Consider the following 22293-nt stretch of genomic DNA (forward strand, 5'->3'; position numbering starts at 1 on the left):
TAGGGACGGGCTGCACCTCAATGGGGAAGGTGCAGCTGTGCTGGGGGAGAAAATGGTCAGACGGATGGAGGAGCTTTTAAACTAGGATCGGGGGGGAGGGAGGGTAGTGGAGCAAATAAGGGGAGAGATAGAGCAGATAGAGACAGTGAGAAGGTAGGGGTCAATGAAGGATTAGGGGGGGATGGGACATACAAGGAACGTAGGGAGGCTAGGAGTAATAAAGGTGTTAATAGGATTAAATGTCTACTGGCAAATGCAAGAAGTCTTGCAAACAAAATGAATGAATTGGAGACTCTTATGTCAACCATGGATTATGATGTGGTGGGCATTACGGAAACCTGGCTGGATGAAAGCCATGTCTGGGTGACAAACATACAGGGTTATAGTACATTTAGGAAGGACAGGAAAGGCCAAAAAGGTGGTGGGGTGTGTATATTTATTAAATCTAACCTAAAACCTTTGTTGTATGATGACATTGAGGGGAATAGCAACGATGTAGAGTCAGTATGGGTAAATGTACATGGGGAGGGGAATAATGGAAAAATGCTAATTGGAGTTTGCTATAAGCCTCCTAACATACCTCAACAAATAGAGGGTAAAATGCTCGAACAAATTGAAAAGGCAGCTAATAATAATAATCAGGTTCTTATTATGGGGGATTTCAACTATCCAGACATACAGTGGGACATAGAATCTTCTGGTTCTGCTAAAAGCTGTAAGTTCTTATCTACTATTCAAGACAATTTCCTCTCTCAGATGGTAGGTGAACCGACCAGGGGAGATAATTGGCTAGATCTGGTCCTGTCAAATAGACCGGATACAATTTCAGATCTACAGGTCCGGGAGCACTTGGGCACCAGCGATCATAATATGGTAAGCTTCAACATAATATTCAATAGAACATCTCAAAGGGGGAATGCTAAAACCTGGAATTTTAGGAAAGCTGATTTCAACAAATTAAGGGAAGAGCTTAAATGTGTAGATTGGGACAAAGTCATAATAACTGGGGATACCGAACATAAATGGGGTAAGTTTAAGGATATACTACTAGAGTCCTGTAAAAAACGTAGACCCTCTGGTAATAAAATGTCCAGGAATAAAAAGAAACCACTATGGATAAATAAGACTGTACAAAGTATAATAAAACAAAAACAAAGGGCATTTAAAATCTTAAAGGCTGAAAATACAGAAATAGCATTTCAGAAGTATAAAGATATCAATAGGAAATGTAAAAAAGAAATCAAACAAGCAAAATTAGCTACTGAAACAAAAATCGCCAATGACATTAAAATAAATCCCAAAATCTTTTATAAATACATTAATGCCAAAAGGAAAACAAAGGATAGTATCGGCCCCTTAAAATATAATAACAAGTTAGTTATAGAGGACAAACAAAAGACTGAGATATTAAATAGGCATTTCTCATCTGTATTCACCAAGGAACTGACTGTACCAGGGATCATTCAACAAGTGAAAAATCAAAGTGCACCACCCGATATAATTAATTTAACACAAGATGAAGTACGCCTACGTCTGAGTAAATTAAACATTGACAAATCCCCAGGGCCAGATGGCATTCATCCACGAATATTGAGGGAATTGAGCGCCATAATCGACAGACCGCTGTATCTCATCTTTTTAGACTCACTTGTAACAGGGTTGGTGCCTCAGTATTGGAGGATTGCTGATGTGGTACCGATATTTAAGAAAGGTAAGAGGGTAGATCCAGGCAACTACCGTCCAGTAAGCCTGACATCAGTAGTATGCAAAGTTTTTGATGGCATTTTAAGGGATGACATGCAAAAATATATTGCAGAAAATAATATGATAACTGACAAACAGCATGGATTCATGAAAGATAAGTCGTGTCTAACCAACCTGTTGGGGTTCTATGAGGGGGTAAGTTCAAACCTGGATATTGGTAATGCAGCTGATGAGATTTATTTGGACTTTGCAAAGGCATTTGATACTGTACCACATAATAGCCTTATACTAAAGCTCCAGAAGCAAGGACTAGGGGACACAATATGCAACTGGGTAAGGAATTGGCTAAAAGATAGGAAACAAAGAGTAGTCATAAATGGTACATTCTCTAAATGGGCTATAGTCAGCAGTGGGGTGCCGCAGGGATCTGTGCTTGGACCGATTCTTTTTAATCTCTTTATTAATGACCTTGTGGATGGGATTGATAGTACAGTGTCAGTCTTTGCCGATGACACCAAACTATGTAGGATATTAAAAACTGACCTGGATAGTACAATATTACAAAAAGATCTGGATAAGATGTCAGAATGGGCAGATACTTGGCAAATGAGATTTAATGTTGATAAATGTAAAGTAATGCACCTAGGACGGAGTAATCCTATAGCTGCGTATACATTAAATGGAAGTAAACTCGGGACTACAGAACAGGAGAAGGACTTGGGTATTCTCATTACAAATAAGCTGAGCAGCAGCACTCAATGTCAAGCAGCAGCTGCTAAAGCAAACAAGATTTTAGGGTGTATAAAAAGAGAGATTAGATCCCGTGATCCCAACGTATTGTTACCCCTCTATAAATCCCTTGTAAGGCCACATCTGGAATACGGGATCCAGTTTTGGGCACCACATTTTAAGAAGGACATTCAGAAGTTAGAGTCAGTTCAAAGGCGGGCAACTAGACTATTACAAGGAATGGAAGGCCTCCCATATGATGACAGGTTGAAAAAGTTAGATATGTTTAGCTTAGAAAAAAGACGTCTCAGAGGAGATCTCATTTATATGTATAAATACATGTGTGGTCAATATAAAGGACTGGCACATGACTTATTTCTTCCAAAGACAGTACTAAGGACCAGGGGGCACTCACTGCGAGTGGAAGAAAAGCGATTCCAACAGCTAAATAGGAAAGGGTTCTTTACAGTTAGAGCAGTCAGACTGTGGAATGCCCTACCACAAGAGGTAGTAATGGCAGATACTATAACAGCTTTTAAAAAAGGGCTGGATGATTTCCTCAGTACACAAAACATTGTTGGTTATAAATGACTTAGTGACTAAATGTAGAACCGGTGGAGGAAGGTTGAACTAGATGGACCTAGGTCTTTTTTTCAACCTAAGTAACTATGTAACTATGTAACTATGTAACAGGCAGGTCTATTGTGGAGAAGTTTAAAGCCAGATTTGGTTGCAAAAAGATTTCCAAAACTTTAAACACCCCAAGAAGCACTGTGCAAACGATCATATTGAAATGGAAGGCATATCATAACACTGCAAATCTACCAAGACCCGGCCGTCCCTCAAAAATTTCATGTCAAACAAGGAGAAGACTGATCAAAGATGCAGCCAAGAGGCCCATGATCACTCTGAAGGAACTGCAGAGATCTACAGCTGAGGTGGGAGAGTCAGTCATACACTGCACAAATCTGGCCTTTATGGAAGAGTGGCAAGAAGAAAGCTATTTCTCAAAGATATTCATAAAAAGTGCCTTTTAGCGTTAGCCACAAGCCACCTGGGAGACACACCACAAACATGTGGAAGAAGGTGCTCTGGTCAGATGAAACCAAAATCGAACTTTTCGGGCACAATGCCAAATGATATGTTTGGCGTAAAAGCAACACCGCTCATCACCCTGAACACACCATCCCCTATGTCAAACCTTTTTGTGAACTAACAGAGTTAAATAGATGGGTAGAGTGCTCAAAAAGGGACTAACTTGTAATCTCAACCCTATTTTAAAATGTGCAATTTTTATTAATATTCATTAAAATGTACCCACAAACAGACACACAAACATATAAATGAGAATGGATTACGTTATCCTTGTAAATAACCAAGGAGTTTTATATACACACTCACTTTAGGAAAGGGAAGGAAAACTAATATAGCCCTATAAGGGTAGTGTATCCCTACCTAACAACGGAGGGTGTATGGTGTATAAGTTACCGGGCGCCCCCGTTCCACGTCAGCTCTCCCTCTCCCTGACCCTGATATAGGGATGGGATGGAAAGCCCTATAGTGGTGCTTGCACAGTACAATATATATGAGTTCCCAAATGGTAATACTCTTCCCTGTATTGTTTTCCTTAGATCAAGACGGTATCAATTTACTGATCTACAACCAGGAATTCCTATTCCTGATACTAGCACTGTACAAGACGTATAGACTTCTATTCCTAACAAATTATCTTTATGAAAGGAAGTGATTCATAAGAGTTATTTACAACCACATATGTTACAGGGTGGTATACCCCAAAAGTATATTACAGTCACTTAGAGTCATATCACAAGGGGCTCAGATAATCTCCCCATTATACCCCAGGAGCTGAAAGAAAAATGGGATACAGACACCCCTGCAAATTACTGCAAAATAGAAAAGGTTGCTCCAATCATATTCTATATAATATAGTATAACAGGGAGAAAAGATGAATTACTTCCATGAGAAGCAGGAATCCAGGCCTGCCAGGCCTCAACGCGTATATGATATGACTCTAGGTGACTGTAATATACTTTTGGGGTATACCACCCTGTAACATATGTGGTTGTAAATAACTCTTATGGATCACTGCCTTGCATAAAGATAATTTATTAGGAATAGAAGTCTATACGTCTTGTACAGTGCTAGTATCATGAATAGGAATTCCTGGTTATAGATCAGTAAATTGATACCTTCTTAATCTAAGGAAAACAATACAGGGAGGAGTATTACCACTTGGGAACTCATATATATTGTACTGTGCAAGCACCACTTTAGGGCTTTCCATCCCATCCCTATATCAGGGTCAGGGAGAGGGAGAGCTGACGTGGAACGGGGGCGCCCAGTAACTTATGGTGTCATACCCTCCGCTGTTAGGTAGGGATACACTACCCTTATAGGGCTATATTAGTTTCCCTTTCCTAAAGTGAGTGTGTATATAAAACTTTACAAGGATAACGTGATCCATTCTCATTTATATGTTTGTGTGTCTGTTTGTGGGTACATTTTAATGAATATCAATAAAAATTGCACATTTTAAAATAGGGTTGAGATTACGTTAGTCCCAAACATGGTGGTGGCAGCATCATGGTTTGGGTCTGCTTTTTTCAGCAGTTACAGGCAAGATGGTTAAAATTGATGGGAAGATGGATGTAGCCAAATACAGGACCATTCTTGAAGATAACTTGTTGGAGTCTGCAAAAGATCAGAGACTGGGACGGAGATTTGTCTTCCAACAAGACATTGCTCCCAAACATAAAGCAAAATCTACAATGGAATGGTTCACAAATAAACGTATCCAGGTGTTAGAATGGCCAAGTTAAAGTCCAGACTTGAATCCATTGGAGAATCTGTGGAAAGAGCTGAAAACTGCTGCTCACAAACGCTCTCATCCAACCTCACTCAGCTCGAGCTGTTTGCAAAGGAAGAATGGGAAGGAATTTCAGTCTCTCGATGTGCAAAACTGATAGACACATACCCCAAGCGACTTGCAGCTGTAATCACAGCAAAAGGTGGCGCTACAAAGTATTAACTTAAAGGGGCTGAATAATATTGCACGCCCCAATTTTCAGTATTTTATTTTTTACAAAATTTAAAATAAGCAATAAATTTCGTTCAACTTCACAATTGTGTCCACTTGTTGTTGATTTTTCACCATAAATTAAAATTTTTTATCTTTATGTTTGAAGCCTGAAATGTGGGAAAAGGTTGAAAAATTCATGGGGACAAATACTTTCGCAAGGCACTGTATATATGATGATTGCAAGTATTAAGCAAATGAAACATGTTGATGGGAGTTCTTCTTTAATAGCCTTTTAACGTCGAAGTAAAGGATTGCACTACTTATTGCCATCAGTAAAATATAGTTTGCAGTTTGAAATTGGTAAAAGCTGTACAAGGATGTCAATTAGGAAGTGATCAAAAATAAGTACTTTACTCTTTTTCACTTGTCTGCTGATTATCTGCTTTGTATGTCTTCAAGACAGTGAGGGACATGCACCCAGATCTGCAAATGATCCCTTGTTGTCTATGTCTACATTTGAAAGTATAATTTTATTGAAAATATTGTTGCGATTGCAGAAGATTCCTAAAAAATTCCCAGTTGTCCAGTATATTTAAAAGCATGTCAATTTCCTATGGTCTTTACCTATAAAACAGCACGAGACACTGAATCTACATCCTGCAGAAATCACCTTAGTGAGAAATACTGTGTTAGGCCCGTTTCACACGTCAGTGAAAAACACTGACGTTTTTCACTGGCGTGTAAAACACGCACATGTCCCTGCGTGTGCCGTGAATCACGGCACACGTGGGTTGTCTAAGTGCAATCCGGGCTCCGTTCTCCGTGGCCCGTGATTGCACTTAGAGATTCACTCACCTGCGCCCGCTCCCGCTCTCCATGGTGCTGATCGCTCCCACGGTGCAGCATCCGGCCGGCGCTGACCCCCGCAGCAGCTGCTTCCGGGTCGGCTGTGTTGTGCATCATGAATATGCGCGACAGTAATGAGCCGGCTCAGAAGCAGCAAGCTGCATGGGCTGCAGAGAGCGTCGCTGAAGCTGGGTGAGTAAAAATGTTTTTTATTTTAAAAGCACGTTTTTTTCTGGCACATGTTTCACGGACCACACGACTGTGTGGTCCGTGGGACATCAGTGGTGCCAGAAAAAAATGGACATGTCTCCGTGCGGCAATCACGCACACGCGGGTACGCCGCACGGAGACACGTGCAGTGAAAAATCACTGACGTGTGAGCAGACCCATTCATTATAATGGGTCTGCGTATGTCAGTGATTCTGGTACATTTAAAAAAAAGCACAAACGTACCAGAATCACTGACGTGTGAAAGGGGCCTTAGCAGCTTTCAAATAGTACCTCTAGCTTTTACCAATTTTCAATTGTGTGAGAAAAATCAATAACAGTTTGGTACAGTAATTAATTATTGTTATACGAGAGAAAGTCCAAGCATCTTAAACAAGATCTCTGAGTAACTGTTAAATTATTAATAAAATGCTATAGCTCCTACTGCTTAAGTAGACACTAAAGTATCTCCTCAAATGCTTTAAACCCAGAGTTCTAATAAATAAATTACATTTTCCTAGTCTCCATGAATAATTTATTAGATGCAAGATATTTTCTTTAGTTATTTTATATGAGCACGGTTATTGAGTTCTAGTTGTAGGAGAAATCATGTTTACAGGTGTTGGTTGATCTAGAGGGAGATTTAGATAGCAATAGATATCAGGTATTTTATACATAATTTCTTTGTCTGTTCATAGCTTGTAAAAGATTTATTCTATATATTATGAGCTATAAATGCATTTACACAATGGAAATTTGAATGTTTAATTTTCTCACTGATTAGCTATTGTATAGTATACAATGCATTCAAGGTTTTATTATTAGAGGATGTGAGAGGTTCATAGAGTAACTGTGGTTCTGTACTAGAGAGTTTTAGGATGCCCATTGTACTATGGGACTTTCAAACAACATGATAATATAATGGTTCTAGGAAATAACAGCTCCGTAGGCATTTAACATAACAAGTTTCTTATCCACGTGAAGTTTGCCATCAATTTGACAAAGAACTGTGTTCTTTAATGGCTATGAGTATTATACTATGCATTTTTACAGTTTAGAAGCTATGCAAAGGCATAAAAGTCATCACCAGAACCTTAACATTAAAACAATACAATATGAGAAAATATATCCAGTATCTTTTCTTCTGTTTGAATTGTTCATTATATAGAAAACTAGCTGTAGTACCCAGCGTGGCCCGGGATAGTAACTAAGTCTATTTCTCTCCTACTCTGTCACTCTCCCACTCTGCCAATCTGCCACTCACCATCTCTCCATCTCTCCTACTCTCCCCTTCTCTCTTTGTCCCTCTCTCTAATTCCCCCTCTCACCATTGAAATCATGGTAACTGACACATAAGCTGTCTTATACTCAGAATGTCCTTTGTTGCCTATAGCAATCAATCAGAACTACAATTAATGACTTGTAGCAAAATAGAAGCAGAGCTGTGATTGGTTACTAAAGGCCACCTGATAAATATCCAGGCTAACTGTCAAAACAGCCAATATATTACCTCATACATCCAAACAATAAGTCAGCATTTTATTTTGGTTAAAATCTCCCCTGAAAATAGTCTAAGACGTTCCCTGAGTCAAATTAGGTGGTGTCATGATTCCTTTGTGCTGAGCATTTTGCCTTTGAAGATGTTCTGCTGTGCTTTCCTGAGTTACTGAGCTAGCAGCCTGATTGAAAGTGCAGAATTTCATGTTCGTGCTAATCTCTCAAGTGTTCCACCTTCCTGGTTGTTGCTCAGGCTTCTTTACTGAGCATGCTCACCAAGAACTTTGCCAGTTGTATTCTCTGGTTTTGCAGTTGTGCTGTTGGCTTGTGTCTCTGTTAGTGTTCTGATGACCCCAGACTGTTATTTGACTTCTCTCTGCCTGCTCCCTGTTCCTGTCATGACCTCCTGCCTTCTGACTTCAGACCCTTTCCTGACTACATCTGTTTTCTCTCTGAACCTATTACATGCTCTCCGGGATTTCTGACCCTCGGATATTGACCTGACTATGCCTTTGCTTACTCCTTGTGTTCATACGTGTCCTTCCGTTAGTAGACCCTTGCTTTCATGACTATTCTTCTGTCCAAACTATGCATAAGTAGTGACTAGCATCACATTAAAACTGGCCTGACTCTCTCTCCTCCCATGGATTCAGTACATACTCTCTGTGATCAGGTGGAAAACCTGACTCAAGTAGTCCAGGATCTAGCCATGGAGCAGCAGAATTTGGAGTCTTTTCAGACTCAGTTGCAGGGGCAATTTTTTTAGTACGGTAGGTAATTCTCAGAACCCCTCACTACCGACTAACGTACAATTGACTTCTTTTGAATCTATGGTGGCACTTCCTGATATGTTTTTGGGGGAGAAAGAGCAGTTTAGAGTCTTCAGGGAGAGCTGCAAATTATTTTTTACACTACAACTAGTGATGAGCGAGTACTAAAAAGCTCGGGTGCTCGAGGCTCGGGCCGAGCATCCCAAGATACTCGTGTACTCGGCCCGAGCACCGAGCCCAATGTTATCCTATGGGAGACCCGAGTATTTTTGTGAAATGACCCCCGGCAGCATGTAAAAACCCCTAAAAATGGCACAAAAGTCTCAGAAGAGTGCTCAAATGACATGGCAACAGCATGGGGAAGACCCCTTGAAGCATATATCACTCAAAAGTCACAGCTGTGAACAATTTTGTCCGCGTTTTACGCCATTTTTTACGGACTCACCAGAAAACCTTCCAAAATGACACCAAAATGAATTTTCATGGCGGAAATGTTAAGGGCACATACACAATAGTGAGATAGAGCTGGTGTATGTTACTTTTTGAGATTAATACATGAAAGATTTTACGTAAAACATTGTGTGGCACTCCGATGTCCAAAACGCACGTTTTGTGCTTTTTACTAACGATGTCGGTCATTTTTTTTTTCATTCTATCTCCCGTCGGTCGGTCTCGCTCTGTCTTGTCTGTCCCCCTCTCACAGTCTGTCGGTCATTCTCCCCCCTCTCTCTTACTTACCATTCCCCGATCACTGCTGCGGCGCTGCACGGCTGTTCACTAAACTCCGGCGGCTTTTCCTCTTTTGAAAAAGCCAGCCGCTCATTAAACAATCTCGTAATCCCTGTTTTCCTGCTTTTCGGCACCTATGATGGTTGCAGTGAGACACGCCCCCACGCTGAGTGACAGGTGTCTCACTGCACCCAAACACAGCAGACGGTGTGTGTGTATACTGTGCAGTGAAATAAATAATTCAATAATTAAAAAAAACGGCGTGCGGTCCCCCCAATTTTAATACCAGCCAGATAAAGCCATACGGCTGAAGGCTGGTATTCTCAGGATGGGGAGCTCCTCGTTATGGGGAGCCCCCCACCCTAACAATATCAGCCAACAGCCGCCCAGAATTGCCGCATACATTATATGCGACAGTTCTGGGACTGTACCCGGCTCTTCCCAATTTACCCTAGTGCGTTGGCAAATCAGGGTAATAAGGAGTTAATGGCAGCCCATAGCTGCCACTAAATCCTAGATTAATCATGTCAGGCGTCTCCCCGAGATACCTTCCATGATTAATCTGTAAATTACAGTTAAAAAACACACACACCCGAAAAATCCTTTATTAGAAATAAAAAACACTAACAAAGTCCCTCATCACCAATTTATTAACCCCGACAAACCCTCCTTGTCCGGCGTAATCCACGGTCCTCCAGCGTCGCGTCCAGCTCTGCTACATTGAGGTGACAGGAGCTGCAGAATACACCGCCGCTCCGGTCACCTCCACGCAGCTAATGAGGTGAGTATAGCGATCAGCTGAGCTGTCACTGAGGTTACCTGGATGCAGCGGTGGATGCAGCGGTGGCCGCGGGTAACCTCAGTGACAGCTCAGCTGATCGCGCTACTCACCGCCGCACAGGTCAGCTCCACGCAGCTAATGAGGTGCAGGCCGGCCAATCACTGCAATTCCACAACTAACAGGGCTGTGGCATTGCAGTGGTCTGCCAGCCAATCCCTGCATGAGGGCTGGCTCTCAAAAGAGCGCCAACATGCAGGGATGAAGACCACGAGTACAGCACGAGTATTGCAAAATTACTCGGTCCCCGCCGAGTAGCCCGAGTACAGTGATACTCGTGTGAGTACCGAGTAGTAACAAGCATACTCGCTCATCACTAACTACAACCCCAACCCCCAGCGGGTGGGAATTGTTATGTTCCATTTTCAGAAGGGTTCCCAGACATGAGTATTTTCTCTTTCCCCATTAGCTACAGAACTGTCTTCTGTTGACACCTTCTTTGATGCTTTAGGGTTGATTTATGATGAACCTGACAGAATCCAGGTGGCAGAGGCTAAGATCATGAATCTGACACAGGGAGGCTGCACTGCTGAGCAGTATAGTTTGGAGTTCACACAATGGTCATCTGAATTCCTGTGGAACGACGGAGCTCTCAGGTGTCAGTTTCACAAAGGCCTGTCGGAATATTTTAAAAGATGCTCTGGCTCTCCACCCCCCTCTGGGTTCACTGGAGGAGGCCATGACTCAGGCTATCTGGATGGATTGCAGGATACAGGAGAGAAGTGAAGTTTAACAGGAGGTTCCTTTCAGTCCTCCCAGCCTTGTGTCATCTACCTGAGGCAGAGCCTATTGATGTCGGTGCAGCCAGTCCTAGAGAAAAGGAGAGGAGACGACGTCGCGATCTTGGACTTTGCTTCTACCGTGGTCGCGCTGGACATTTCCAGAAGGACTGCTTAGCACGCCCACCGGCAGACAAACCGACGGAAAACACCTAAGTCTGGGTGATTATCGAGGCGGCCACCCAGACTTCCAAGTACTTCTAAAATTCTAAGTAAAGTGTTAGTGAATTTGGAACTGCTTTTTGAGAATCGATTTATATCAGCATTTGCTTTCATTAACTGTGGGTCTACTATGAACTTTATTGATTGTGAACTGGTTGCGAAACTAGGTTTAGGGACAGTTAAGGGCACTTTACACGCTGCGATATCACTATCGATATCGCTAGCGAGCGTACCCGACCCCGTCAGTTGTGCATCATGGGAAAATCTCTGCCCGTGGCGCACAACATCGCTTACACCCGTCACATGGACTTACCTTCCCTGCGATGTCGCTGTGGCCGGCGAACTGCCTCCTTTCTAAGGGGGCGGTTTTTGTGGCATCACAGTGACGTCACACGGCAGCCATTCAATAGCAGAGGAGGGGCGGAGACGAGCGGCCGGAACATGCTGCCCACCTCCTTCCTTCCTCATTGCCGGTGGACGCAGGTAAGGAGATGTTTGTCGTTCCTGCGATGTCACACATAGCGATGTGTGATGCCGCAGGAAGGACGAACAACCAGCTTAATGCACTACCAACGATTTTATGAAAAGGAGCGATGTGTCAACGATCAACGATTTTTGACATTTTTGTGATCGTTGATCATCGCTCCTAGCTGTCACACGCTGCGATATCGCTAACGACGCCGGATGTGCGTAAAAAAACCCCGTGACCCCGGCGATATATCGTTAGCGATGTCACAGCGTGTAAAGCACCCTTTAGATTCAAGGGTCCGATTCAGATTGCTGCAATTGACAAAATGTTGTTACTCCAGAATCTGGTCTCGTTTGTAATGGTAGAATTCACGCTCAAGGTAGGATCTCTTAACACTGAGGCCATCTCCTCTTATGTTATGAATACTTTACCTGCAGGTTGGGGTTGGGAATCCTGTGGTTACATTTGCATAAACCTGTTATTGATTAATGTCAAAGGAATATTGTCAAATGGGGTTCTGATTGTCATAAAAAGTCTCAATTCTGTGCAAGTTTTCTCTGCTAGTTCAGAGGGTCTTCCGGAGTACCTGAAAGATTTATAATTTTCCTGTGTTGGTTTATCATGCTTGTCTCACAAAGTACATTTTAATCAATAGATCTTGTAATATTATTTTGCTCCACAATTGATTGTGTTTAACCCCTAAATGGCCATGAAGCCTATATATGTCATAGAGCATGACAGATAATTTAGAGGGGGCTCAGAAGCAGAGCCTTCTCCACAGTTAACTGGTGTGTATACTGTTGACCTTTTAGATGCCGCTGTCAAATGCTAAATTTAGGCACCACAACCAGACATTAGTTAGGATGGCCAACGTCCTCACTGTGAAACTATCACAGGGAGTCATAGTACTGGTATGACAGTCAGGAGCTAGCTGAACACCCTCACCCTCGAGTTTTTTTCACATTTTAAACTGCAGAGTGTCAATTGTTTTTTCGCATATTGCGCCCTGTGTCAATGACAAACTGCATGATTTTGCTTCCCCAGCAAAGTCTAAGAGAAATCTGAATTTCTATGCGCACGTTGCAGTTTTTTTGTCAGTGTTTTATTTGTCAAATATTTGTCAAAATCTTTCACAATAAAAGCAGCATGTCACTTCTTTTTGCATTTTTGTCTCCGTTTTTTCACCCATTGACTTCAACTACTAAATGCACTGTCAAAAACTCGGCAGAAATGCGGTAAAAACGTAGTGTTTACAGTTGGCAAAGTCTGCCAGAGGGTGCCGTTTTGTTGTCAAACCAAAACTGCTGCGTTCGCATATACCCTTATATGATCTCTTTTATGATTTCCAGCCCGTGGCTGGTTGTCATAGAAGACAGTGATTCTTACTACATACAGCATTACTGTGATTTTGCTGTTTACAATACAAGTTATTAGACGATCGCAGGTTCAAGTCTCCTGAGGGAACTAATAATGACCTAAAAAGTAAAAAAAAATAAATTGTTGAAAAAAATAAAAAATATTTTAAATTTGAATTACCCACCTTTTTCCCAGTTCATAATAAAGAAATTTTAAAAAGTAAAAAAGAAACAAATTTGGTATCAACATGTCTACGAAATTTTGATCGATGTAAATATTAAATTAATCAACCTGATCAAAAAAGCTGTAAGAGAATTTTGGAGTGTTAGTTGACTCAACTCCACAAAAAAAACAATAAAATATTATGATTGAATCATATATATCTCAAAATAGTACCAATTAAAACATCATATATATATATATTTTTTTTTTAATTTTGAATATTATTTCAACATTTAAATTAAAAGAGAAACATGCAAGTTTGGTATTTTCATAATTATACTACTTTTATTTTGGAGTCATTTTTACTACAAAATGAAAGCAGCAAAAATTAAATGTTAAAACAATTATGGAATTGCATTTGTTTTTGCAATTTCTCTTCACTTGGAATTTTTTTCTCATTTTTCAGTTAATGATGGTGTCATTTAAAAGTGCAACTAGTTTCACAAAAAAACAAGCCCTCATATGTCTTTTTCAGTGAGAAAAAAACAATTATAGCTCTTGGAAGAAGAGGAGGGAAAGTTAAAAGTGCAAAAATTTTATTGTTTGTATTATTATTATTTTTATTATTGCGAGGGGCTGCTGATAAGTTTTACCGAGAAAGAAACGAGATAGGATGATGAAACTATACATTTATTCCACATATTCTCCACTGATGTCAACACACTTCTTACATCGGTATTCTGAGTTCTGTAAGCCTAGCAAAAAGAAGGATTTCAATTGTGCCTCAAACCAGGCATCCGTAGAAGCCATGGCATCAGGGTCATACAAAAAAATCCAGGTCTCATCCATAGTGACCAGTCGATCGAGGAAGTTCTTATCAGTCCGGAAACGCTGACAAATGGACCGGGAAGTTTTCACTCTCATGCTTCTTTGATCTGTTGTCAAACATTTGGGGACTCACTTTGCATATGGCTTCCTCATGTCCAAATGTTCATGGATAATGACACAAACACGTTCACGGGAAATCCCCATGATGTCTGCTATTGCTTTAGCTAAAATTCGTCAATTCTCCAGTATGAGGTTGTGCACAACATCGACGATCTCTGGAACAACAACAACCACTCTCGGTTGTCCAGGACGGTCCTCATCATTGGTGCTAAAGTGGCCCGTTTTGAATTTCGCAACCCAGTTCTTAACTGTGGAATATGAATGGCATTGATCCCCCAATGTCTGCGACATATCACCATGAATATCTTTAGGAGACTTTCCTTGCAGAAACAAGAGTTTTATCACTCCTCTCCTCTCAGTTATTGTGAATATCACATTAGACCCCACCAGTTTGTTTTCCCACATGCGTAGAGCACTGTTGCCAGAAAGAAACAAACACAACATTTTGAAAACATATATAAGACACATAAGGCTTTCATATGATGTAACATTCATTACCATAGAAACAAAAAGAGATCACAAAGCCAAAGACTTATCAGCAGCCCTGTTATGAATATCATCAGTGATGGTGTGGTTCCTGGAAGTGTTTCTGGGCTCCCTCTAGTGGCTAGTGCTAGTAGTCAGTCTGTTTCTGCATCTGTCACTCAGACAGGTGTGGAAGATGATTGCTGTTCCAGGAAAGCCAATGAAGTCCAGCTTGGTGGAATATAGGAGGGCAATTTCTGTCTAAACTTTGCTGGTGATAATTTTTTCTGCTCTCAGAAAAGATGTCTTGAAGTTTTCCTCCTGCCTTAAGTTTTTTTGCCTTTCCATGTAAGATTGTTTTTTGCTTTTTTCTGCTCCTTTTTTTTGCTCCAGGAATGATTTCTACAGCAGTTTTTTCGTTCCTTTGCATCAGTTTTGTTCCTATGTCATCCTGAGTCTGCTCTGCAGTTATGCCTGATAAGTTTTTTGTTTTTTCTTCCTGAGATTAATTCTCTCTCATTTATTTTTCTGTCTTTTTGTTCCCATTAATGGGAATTGTGTAATCTCAGTGATTTTTCCTTGTGAGGGTTTATTCTCTTAGTCTGGGCTTGGTTTAGGCTGAATTGTACTTATGGGTGTTTCTGCTTAACACTAGTAGTCCCAGAGAGGGATCATTTAACATTCCTACCTTTGAAACCCAGAGACGGGTCGAATGACCTGAAGGATTTTAGCTAAAATCCTATAATCACCGTCTTTTGTTCTGTAATTAAGGCCATTACTGTCGCACCACAGGAGGTTGTTGTTTTCATTTGAGTTTAGCCATTTAGTTTCTAGTTAGTTCTATTCAGTTTATTCAGTTTCATTTGACCCTCTTTCGGGACTTCAGGGGGAGCTCGAAATTTCTGGGACTTCTAGTGTTAAACTATGAAGTCTATTCCTAATTCAAAGTTTGAGAAAATTCTCTTTTGTTTGTTGCATGGGAATAAGCATTCTTTCTGCACAATGTTTTTAGGACGATTTATTCCCAGCAAGAAGTGACATTTTTTTTTACTCCCAGTCTGATTAGGAGTTTGTATTTGCACAAGAGTTCCTGATATAGTGGGAGGAAGATCATATGATCTTTGGGGCATTTTTGATTGTCAGGTGTTGGTATTTTTTCAGGGTATTCACTGGCTGCAACCAGTAATCTTTTCTATCCTTTTTGTTTCTAGCTAGCAGGGCCTCACTTTGCTTAACTCTATATTAACCATGTGTGTGCTCTCTTTTTCCTTACATCACTGTTTTTATATGTTGGGGGCTTTACTAACCTTTTTGAGCTGCTCTGAGGCAAGTCAGAATTCCTCATTCCATCATTTGAGGCTAGTTAGTTCTCCGGCGGTGACGAAGCATCTAGGTTGGTTAGGAACGCTCCACCGCTACTTCTAGTTGTGTTGCGTAGTCAGCGGATTGCAGCCAGCTAAGCTTCCAACTACTCTTGTGCATTATTTTTCTACTTCTTATGAGATTTTTGCAAGATCATTTGCAGTGGTCTCCTGACCATAACACAGCCCCTCGTATAATGCCATTATTTCCATGGCACTTTACATGTAAAAAGGAGTATAGATAATAAAAACAAGTACAATAATCATGAATAATATAAGGCACAGACAGGCACAGGAGGAGAGAGGTCCCTGCCCCTGAGGGCTCACAGTCTACAAGGAATGGATGAGAACATAGTAGGTGAGAGTAGAGCTGGTCAAGCAGCAGTATAGTGGAATAAGGGTTACTGCAGATTTTAGACTTGTCAGAAGTGTTAGGTCTTAAGTTTTCTCCTTAAAGTTGATTTTGAATATTTTCTTGGTATGTGGGAGTCTGATATGTTGAGGATTTGAGTACTAGAGCATGTGAGATGCATGGGAGAAAGCTAGTATGAGATTGTGGGAGATAAGAGGGAATGAGAAAAGGTGTCTTGTGAGGATAGGAGGCTGCATGCAGGTAAGTAACAGGAGAACAGGTCACAGATGTAAGGAGGAGACAAGTTGTGGATGGCTTTGTATGTCATCCTTAGAGTTTTTAACTGAACTCTTTGGGAAATGGGAAGAAAGAGAAAGGAATTGGCAAAGAGGAGAGGCCAGAGAATAGCAGAGGGACAGGTTTATCAGTCAGCAGCATAGTTTACAATAGATTGGAAGGGTGCTAGAAGGGAGGTCACAGAGCAAGAGATTGCAGTAATTGAGGCATCAGATGATAAGGGCATGTACTAGTATTTTTGCAGATTCTTGGTTAAGAGGTGGAAAAGGCTTGAATATGACGCTTGAAGAAAAGAGCAGAAACAAGGGTTACCCCAAGGAAGCAAGTTTGCAGGACTAGGGAGAGTGAGCAGCCATTGCTTTGATGGATAGGTCTGTTGGGTGGGTTTAGCGACATGGGGAAAGATAATAAAAGATAATAAATTCTGATTTGCCAATGTTAAGTTTTAGAAATTGAGCAGAGCAAAAGGATGAATTAGCGGACATACATTGTGGGATTCTGATTAGTAAGAAGGTGATATTAGGTCCAGAGGTAGATGTGTGTCATCTGCATAGAGATGATACTGAAAGCCATAGGATTTTATGAGCTTTCCCAGGCCAAAAGTGTAGATGGAGGAGAGCAGGACACCTAGTCTGCGAAATGAAGAGGTGAGGTGATATGTGAGTGAGAGATGCTTAATGTTCGGTCTGTTAGCTATAAAGAGATCCAAAATAAGGCAAAGTCTGTCATACCAAGAGATGAAAGACTCTGTAAAAGGAGTAAATAGTCCACTGTGTCAAAGGCAGAGCACAAGTCCAGGATGAGGAAGAGTACAGAGTAGTGTCACTTGGGTTTGGTGGTTAGTAGGTAATTGGTGACTTTAGTTTAGTGTAATTTCAGTTGATTGATGTGGACGGAAGCCAGATTATTACAGATCAAAGATGGAGCAGGAGGAATAATGGGAGGACAGTTTCAGATAAACATGATGTTATAGTAGTTTTGAGGCTGAGGGGAAAAGCGATATGTGGCGATAGACGCAAACGATGGATCAAGGGAGAGCTTTTTGAGGATGGGGGAGATCTAGGTATGTTTTAAGCATGAGGGGAAGATACCAGTTATTAGCGAAATTTTCAAGAGATTGGCTAGAGTTGCTATGCAGACTGTGGTGAAGTTGGGGAAGAAGTGGGATGGGAGTGGGTCAAGTACACACGTGGTGAGATGTTATCTGGAGAGTAGAGGCACATTTATTGTCTGTCATGGAAGAGAATCAGGTTTTGGAAGAAGAGTGGCTATGAGGAGGGGCTGTAAATTGGACAGGTTAAGGGAGAGATGACAAGTTCATTGATAGATGTAGGGATTAGAGGGGTTAATAGGAAGTGAAGGACTACAGGGTTGATAGTGGAAAGAAGCAGAACGATTATTTGCTATTTAACTATTGCTTATTAGTGACTATGTATCTGACTATGTTGATCAAAGCTGATCCAGATATGGAATACCATAGCCAGAATAAAGAAGCTGGTCATAAAGAAAAGTGGCAAGGGGGTAGTGGAGTGGACATTTACAAGTATCCCAGGTGGATATAAGCAGCAGAGACAAGATATACTCCCTACTTCATTTATTACAGGGATACAAAACCTTTTCTGGTACATGGGCCAGAATATTACCGGAGGATTAACTTCTAAGATAATTACTGCATATTAATAGTATGTGCCATAAATATAAATAGTGCTGGTTCCATTTATAGGGGTCCCACATATCAAGAAGATAGCAGTTCCCTTCTCATGGGTTTGCAGGCTAAAAAGGAAGAAATTATGTATTTGGTTGTCTACATTGGAGTATTTGCCACACGCTGAAACAGTCAAGTGTTTTCCTTCTTCCATAAACTATAATGAATATAAGAGCCTTTAGGCATGGTCATTTCTTTACCTCATCTACTCATTTATGGGTTAAAGGAGTCCAGACTCACCCATTTTGCCAAAATATGATTAGTTTAGAAATGACCACGCAGCATTCATAATTTCCCATGCCTATGGTACTACACATCACTAGTCTCCTCCATGACGTAGAAAATGTATGTGACCAGACACTTTGCAGTTGATTTAGTGCCACATAGAAGGGTATAGTTTAGTCATATGTGACCCCCTGGCATCAAGTTGTACCCCACTGGTCTACAGAAAAAAGGATTCACACTGCACAGTTTGAAAATTACTCTCATTATTAGTTAAGTAGTTTAATGAGTGAAGTTTTCTGAGACTGAATAAACCAGCTGTATTTCATTGATAGAAGTTCATGCCCAATAACTTAATGAATTTACTAATATCCCATTCAAATAACTTACAAGACACTTCCACAGTGGTAAGTAAACTAGGTAAACCAAAAAAGGTCCACAGCATAATTAATACTCCCATACACATTAAATGAAAATTGGTTGAACACATCAATTTCGGGAACACTGAAAGACCATCTGAGCTGTATGGTGGCCTCACTTCTCACAATTGCTGTTGCTGGTGACTAAGACCAGGGCAAATGAAATTTAAATTACCAATAATTTGCCTTTCAGGGGAGACAATCCATGCTAGAGGTGTCTGCCAGGGCATCTCTACACTTTGATCATTAAATATACATGACTGTTGATCCGAGCCAGGATATGAGTTTATGAGTATATGGAAAAGATAAGCCCTCAACCAACAGCATTTTCATGTACTGAATGATCTATCCCAGAATCCCTTTTAATAAATGAAGGGATCGAAGAATTGCAATTTTCTGCAGTCTCTGTAGATTAATAATTTACAATGCATGATATTTTCCATATGGATTTTGTATCCTACTATTATTTGTATCCTAATTGTGTTTTGTTTTTGTTTTTTTTAAGAACTATTCTGTACTGGATATGAGACCTCCCCCAACTGTAATCACATTGAACAATGCCATGTACTGGCAAGAATTTGAAGAAGCATGTGTCTATGAGTGTCTGGATGGTAAAGACTGTCAAAGCTTCTTTTGTTGTTATGATGAATGTAAATCAGGCTCATGGAGAAGAGGTCGGATACATATAGACCTTCAAGAATTGGACTCCTACTCAAGAGTATTTTTTCCAACATCATTCTTGTTATTTAACCTTGTTTACTGGGTTGGATATCTCTACCTATAAAAACTTGCAATGTGAAGACTGCTTTTATTTGAATTATATAGACTAACAAACCTGAAGGATATAAAAGACTTTGTCTCTTCATACTGTCCAATACATTTGGAGTACATTTGTAGAAGAGAAAGCAAGAACAAAGGACTCTATTTGAAGAGTTTAATTGTGAAATGTTATTACTAAAGCATAAATACTTTTTATCACAAAATGAGACTTATACATTCTTATATACTAAAATCTATATTTGGCATAGAAAATTATACTGGAAAAGTACCATGAAAATTTATTGTACATTAAAAAGTGACAAAAATACCACTGCATCCTTTTATTACAATTTTCTTTAATTTCTATATAAAATAAAGATTTTTTTTATCAAAATAGTGCAAATTCATTTATTTAAAAATATGTCTTGGAGATACGGTTTAGAAATGAAAAAAGGTAACATATTTTTGCAGATAATTACTAGTGATGAGTGAATGTATTCGTCACTATTCGCTATTCGCAGAATAGTGTGGAATTCGGGCTATTCATTATATAGCGAGTAAAGGTGTACTCGCCTCGCTGTATTTGGATGTCCCACCCAGCCATTTTGGTGCCGGATTTGCAGCCAATAAACATGCTGGGCTTCTTAATCAATCACTGTAATGCTGCAGCCACCTTGGTTGTGGCATTACTATGATTGGCTGGCCGCTCAGCATCATAGGGTCTATAAACGTTGTATCAATGCAAGGATAGAGCGAGAAGATGCTAGGGAGAGTGTACACCTCTTAATAACACAAAAAGCCCTTTTCAGGGCTACTTGCAGTGTAGATCAGTGTAGGTCAGTGTAGAGAATGGAGGGACAGATTTCAGAGCAGGGACAGGGTTTAAAGCGGTGTGTGTAACCTCCTACATAGTACCATAGATTGTAGATTAGGTAGGGAATCAGGACCTGTTTCCACAGTGTCATGAACAGCCGGGGAAGTCACTCAGAAATCCACACCTGGTCACTGATTTGTCACAAACACAACTACTCTCTAGCGCCCCTTTTGTCTGCAGGCCACTTTTGGTACTGCAGGACAATGCATAAGATGAGGCTGCTGAGCTAATAATGCCATATATTGGAGGTCTCGCAGCAAGGGTAAATGTATATATCAACTATTCCCTCTAATGGAATATATATATATACCTTTGTACCCTTAATGATAGCACTCCAATAATTCTATGCAATAATAATTACGCTGCCACCACCCAGCTTTTCGGGATAGCTGGGGACCAGTTTCAGATAGCATAAGGCCCTTCGGGTTTATTGGATTCATATATAAAGCACGAGGAAAGAAACTATTACATTTTTTATATTTAATCCGAAAATAGGCAGTGTTTAAAAAATATACAAGAATTTACAAAAGGGAACAATGCAAATACAGTATAGACAGTTACATTAAAATTAAAAGGTATAAAACGTGAAACTTACTAAGCTTGTGCCATAGAAGTGACATCTACTTAGGGAGTGGGAGGTCTCCAAAGGAAGAAGATGGTCGAAGAATGGCCAGCATCACCTCTTACAGATGCCTTCCAAATACTGACTGACTCCCCCCAGAAAGGAGCTATCTCTTATGCCCTAGCTAGCCCCGCGTCCTCTGTGACATCATTTTACAATCTCTTGTGGGCTGTGCTGAGATTCTCCCAAAGTTTCTTAATTCTGGCTTTCCACATATCTTTTCCCCTGGGCCACTCAGGTGAAAGATATTAGCGTCATATTTTATATCTCAATTTTACATTTACATAGACACCAAACACGATGCCTCTAGTACGATGTTATTGGCCAATACTAGTTTGTCGTGATACCGGCGATCTCCCCGTTAAGAGAAATGGTGTGCTGGGTTTTGCTCGACACAGGGATTCTGGCAATATGCTTTTCATTTTTCTAGCATTAACGTAGCGCTTAAAAACTGTTTTGGAAGTTTTTCCTTCCAATAGAACAAAGGGATGTTTTCTCTGCATCTCTTTGCTGTGGCTGTACCATCACCCAAAGCCATAAATACCTAAACTTTCAGGTCGATCAGATAATCGTCATGATGATCTGTGGCTGATGGCAAAGAGGAAGGGGGTGAGGATCCTTCAACAGTTTTACATGACACACAGTATTTGGGGGGTTCTCAGTCTCCCTTGTGGCATCCAGATCAGCCACATTAATACGTTGCTAGTGGCTTTTGCAAATAACTGCAAAGCAGTACTCTAGCAGTCAGTGCTGCTTAATACAGTAAATGCACCGTTCCTGTTTCCACAATATTTAGGGGTTCACAGACTGATTGCCATCCTGGTGCCATCCATCCACATCAGGCACATTAATACATTGCTAGTGGCTTTAACAAATACAAAGCAGGACTCTACCATTTTTTGCTGCCTGAAACACTAAACACACCGTTCCTGTTTTCCCAATATTTAGGGGTTCATAACCTAACTTGTGCCATCCATCCA

The 22293-nt window shown here is 40.6% G+C and overlaps 1 protein-coding gene across 4 annotated transcripts in view; it reads left to right on the forward strand.

The window, feature by feature from the left end:
- GABRG3 (gamma-aminobutyric acid type A receptor subunit gamma3) overlaps nt 1-20147 on the forward strand; it is a 1045631-nt gene extending 1025484 nt beyond the window's left edge. For all 4 annotated transcript variants that reach the window (XM_075336612.1, XM_075336611.1, XM_075336613.1 and 1 more), the window contains one exon: nt 19564-20147. In XM_075336612.1, the coding sequence (XP_075192727.1) occupies nt 19564-19842 (279 nt within the window). In that variant the 3' untranslated portion in view covers nt 19843-20147. The remainder of the gene's footprint in view (nt 1-19563) is intronic.
- The last annotated feature ends 2146 nt before the right edge of the window (nt 20148-22293 follow it).

The sequence above is a fragment of the Anomaloglossus baeobatrachus genome, chromosome 2, assembly GCF_048569485.1.
Source record: "Anomaloglossus baeobatrachus isolate aAnoBae1 chromosome 2, aAnoBae1.hap1, whole genome shotgun sequence".
Taxonomy (NCBI): domain Eukaryota; kingdom Metazoa; phylum Chordata; class Amphibia; order Anura; family Aromobatidae; genus Anomaloglossus; species Anomaloglossus baeobatrachus.